General features: G+C 34.3%; 1 protein-coding gene across 1 annotated transcript in view; it reads left to right on the forward strand.

Moving 5' to 3' along the window:
- The window catches only part of tescb (tescalcin b), a 5,254-nt gene extending 1,261 nt beyond the window's left edge, over positions 1–3,993 (forward strand). The window contains exons 4-8 of the mRNA XM_024298634.1: positions 1,383–1,522; positions 1,612–1,673; positions 1,802–1,909; positions 3,698–3,745; positions 3,872–3,993. Coding sequence (XP_024154402.1) covers positions 1,383–1,522; positions 1,612–1,673; positions 1,802–1,909; positions 3,698–3,745; positions 3,872–3,967 — 454 coding nt within the window. The 3' untranslated portion in view covers positions 3,968–3,993. The remainder of the gene's footprint in view (positions 1–1,382; positions 1,523–1,611; positions 1,674–1,801; positions 1,910–3,697; positions 3,746–3,871) is intronic.
- Positions 3,994–4,197: the final 204 nt, after the last annotated feature.

The following is a 4,197-nucleotide window of genomic DNA, read 5'->3' on the forward strand; positions in this document are numbered from 1 at the left end:
TATATTTAATTAGTCTTAGAATAATACATTTAACTGATGATGCCGCGACCCCGAAAGGGAAGAAGCGGTCAGGAAGATGAATGAATGAATGAATAACTGATGATGCTGTATATTCACTATAAATACTACTATAGATCCTGTTTCTCATTAATAAGTAACAAGTTAATATCAACGAGTGATTACTAAAAGAAAATATTAAATAAGGCTATTTTTTTCTTCAATTTGTTAATTAAAGGCAACAACACATATTTTCACATTTTTTTAATAATCTAGTTGTTTTTATATTATTTTTACATTTCCTGTGGCAGCGCTGATTTACTGCCATGATCCTGAGAACAGGATTGTGTTGCCCCAGGAGGACATTTCGAAACAGAATTTTCAAAATAAAACAACTTTATTGTGCAATAACATTCAAACAAATAGACAACAAATAGAAAACTGAAGGAGGTTAAAGTCCTACTTTGATCATTATTGAGCTAGTTTTAAAGCACTCCCAGTGGCTTTTGAAAATTATGATTATGCCGTTTTTAGCCAAAATAAAAAAAAAATAAAAAAAAATCTGTGTCAATTTCTGCAGAGCAGCACTAGTTCATTAGAACTTCTCCTCTGATTTGTTAGTAGCTTACAGCCCCAATATCTCAGAATGCCAACACAGATAAATGTTGGAGTGAATGTGGCATGGTTAGTAATCACACACACCCCTTTGGAGAAGACCATACTGGGAGAATATAAAAAAGAAGATCAAGAAAATCACAAGGATGGATTTTCCTATGGATCCTCTTGTGGTCCTTCTAGATTTATTTAACAAAGAATCTCTCACCAATGTTATATTTTACATGTCTTTACTGATGGTTGCAAGAACGATTATTATTTTAAACTGTCTTAAACCAAATAAACCAACAATAACTCAGTGGATACAAAAATCAAAGTCTACATGATGAAATATCTGATAATTGCCTAATAATTGCCTGAATTTCTGCATTTTAAGGCAATAAATTGGAAAAAAAAAGGTGAACAATATTGGAGTTATTCAGTCATACAGTTTTATGCCAGCTCAGACGGGAAAACAAAAATGTAAATTAATTTATTTGTCTATAAGTGTATGAATCTGAATGGAGTGGAGCAGGGAGCTTGAAGTGAGGAGGAGGAGCTTTAGATGTTGGGATTTATCTGTGTAAATGTTCTATAACTAGATCTTCTCATAAAAATCTAAATATTTAAATTAAATATTTAATTATTTTAATTAAATTAAAATTTAAAAATTTTGATTTTTATTTTATAAGTGACTAATCTTGTATGGCTGGTGTAATTCATGTATAAAATGCACTTTTACATTGTTTTCTATCATAATATGTCACTATAAATCTATATTTTTTTTGCAGAAACTTCTACCAGGATATTGAGGAACCGGTCAACGAGATTAACTTTGAAAACTTCCTGGAGGTCATGTCTAACTTCCGGCCGCCGTCAGATAACTTGTCAGAGGAACAGCTCGTAAAAGTCAGGAAGGAGAAGCTGAGATGTGGGTTTTATTTTGAAAATCCTATACGAGCCTGACAGTCTCTGTGTTTTATACACCTGGTAAAGTGACGTCTATTTAAATTCCTACAGTTTTGTTCAACATGCACGACACGGACAAAGACGGAACCATCACCCTTGAAGAATACAGACACGTAAGCCAATGTTTCCTAGTGTTGTTAGGAGTCAGAAGCGGTCTCAGTCTTCAAACATTTAGAGATCAATAGTTTAAGTTCTGCTGCTTAATGCGTGAATGTTTGAGCATTTGCTTACGTGTCTCCAGGTTGTGGAGGAGCTGCTGTCTTACTATGAGGCGTTGGAGAATGAGACGGCCAGAGGAATTGCTGATGCGGCCATGTTGGAGGTGGCCAGTATCACAAGAGGTCACATGGTCTGTATGCTGAGTGACTCACCACATTCACTAGAAAAACGTCTTCTCCAGATGTTGTGAAAGTTGAAAGCAGAAGCTGTTTAGGAAAATTGTAGCAGCTTAAAGGTTAAAAAAAATGAAAAAGTTGCTGAACACACTTAATTGCTTGATTATTTTTTAAGAAAATAAAAAAAAATGAATTCAAAATAAGATAACATCAGAACAGCTTCAATGTCAGTTAAATGTTGAGGTGCACATAGATGATAAACTATGTTGGTTTTTACATCCCTGTTGACCTGAAGAAGTCTTTTTGCTCAATGCTACCTCCAGAATGCACAGATTTTACATTTAAAGCAAAACTTTGGTTAAACATTTGATCTTTTATGAGTTAAAAGCCTATATTATCTTGTGCTGCACAACATTGGTGCTGCCCAGAGCTTCACTGAGATGATTCTATTTGGCACAGATCATCTTTTATTTTGAAAATACGTTTTTCTGTCAAATGCAAAAAATAAAAAATATCACATTTTGAGAGATACTAGTTTCTTTTTCTGTATTTTTTCTTTTGTTCATGCAAAAAAAAAAATAGACATAATTCATATTTATTGTTTAAAAAAAGGGTCTTGAATGAAAATCCAAATTTCTTCAAGGCTAAAGTAAAACTATGTGGCTCCTTCTAGGTTTTGATCAGTTTAATGGTTCTTTTACTATTAAAGGCTGCCGACCCCTGGGCTAGATAAACAACAACAATTTTTTGATTTTGCCTAACAACATAATAACTAAAAGACCACTAGGAACACTATTAAAATTAGCGGTGTCAAATTATTGCATAAATCGTGATGAGTTAAGTGAGAGATAATGCCAGACAAAGTGTGTGTTATGAGAAATTAATGCACGACGTGGAGGCCTAAATCGCGGAGGATGCGCCCGCGAAGTGCATTAATTTCTTATAATGCACACTTAGAAGGGCATTATCCCACTTATTCCATGGTTACTTACAAAAGAAATAAACATTCAACCAATATGTAGTCTTTATTCTATTTGATGCGTTATGCGGCAGCCAATCAGAATAGAGTATTGACCCGGACCATGGTAGAATTACAGATATATTATTTTTATCGCGTCATTTTCATGTTGGGCAGTTGCTTCCTGATAGTCCGTTCACATTTGATAATGCACACCTGGAAGGGCATTATCGCGCTCATATTAAAAAAAAACAATACTAAATCAAGTATTAGAACTTCAATCATATTATATTCTTAAGTTTAACCCCTTAATGCCTGAATTTATTTCCAGAAGTTGAAAAAAAAATCACTTATATTTTTGGTTTTAAGTAGATAATACATTTAGGTAATTTGGAGCTGAAGTGGTTTGTCGCATATTTGCGACAAGAAGCATTAAGGGGTTAAATTGTTATTCACAATAAGCAGACAATTTAAAATGCAGTGCAGCGCGTTTTCTCTCTGAGGAAAGTGTTCATCATGAGAAGTTAAACAAAGCATCATTTCAGGGGGAAAGTTCACCTCTTTCCGCATGTTTTTGTCCAGATGATGAGGCAAAAGGTTGCTTATAAAGGAAGAAGTCCACAGTCTGAATAGTTCAATTCCTCCTTGTGTCTCATTTCCTCCTTTGAATGTTTTCTTCTCCATTTCTGTTCTGCTTCATCCTTGTTGGCAAAATAATCAAATTAAATCAAAAGAGCTGAACAATTTGGTACCTGAATGTTATTCTTAGTAACCATTCACATGATGAAGCTTGAAGTTTGTTTTTCTTTGATTGAATTCAGTTTCTTCATTTTATGACCCACAGGAACCTGATGAATTCTACGAGGGAATCACGTTTGAGCACTTTCTGAAAGTAAGTACTCTGAGAATAGTTACTGTATCTTCATGCAGTCTTTCACAAACAAGCCAACACACTTCTCCATTGGAAACCCCTTTGACAGGAATGAAATAACCATCAAAACTCTACTTTATTCCCCAGCTGCTGGAGGGCTTTGAAATCGAGTCAAGAATGAGCATTCGCTTCATGAACATGGACACCACAACCCTGTGTAAGTTGGAATGTCGCAGTGAATAAACCAAATATTTCCGGCTAAAAACCTGTTCTGCCTTTAGTGTAGCATGGACTGTTTCTTTTATCCCCGCTCTGTTGTTGTCACTCCAAACCTGCCTTATGCATATTTAAAAAAAACTATGCAAAATACCCAAAGATATCAAATATATTTAATTTATTAGAAACACTGTTATTTCTGTAAGCTGAAATATATCTCTATTTTATGAATGTCTGGAAGGAATAAATATCTGTGA

This window comes from Oryzias melastigma, linkage group LG12 (assembly GCF_002922805.2).
Source record: "Oryzias melastigma strain HK-1 linkage group LG12, ASM292280v2, whole genome shotgun sequence".
Taxonomy (NCBI): domain Eukaryota; kingdom Metazoa; phylum Chordata; class Actinopteri; order Beloniformes; family Adrianichthyidae; genus Oryzias; species Oryzias melastigma.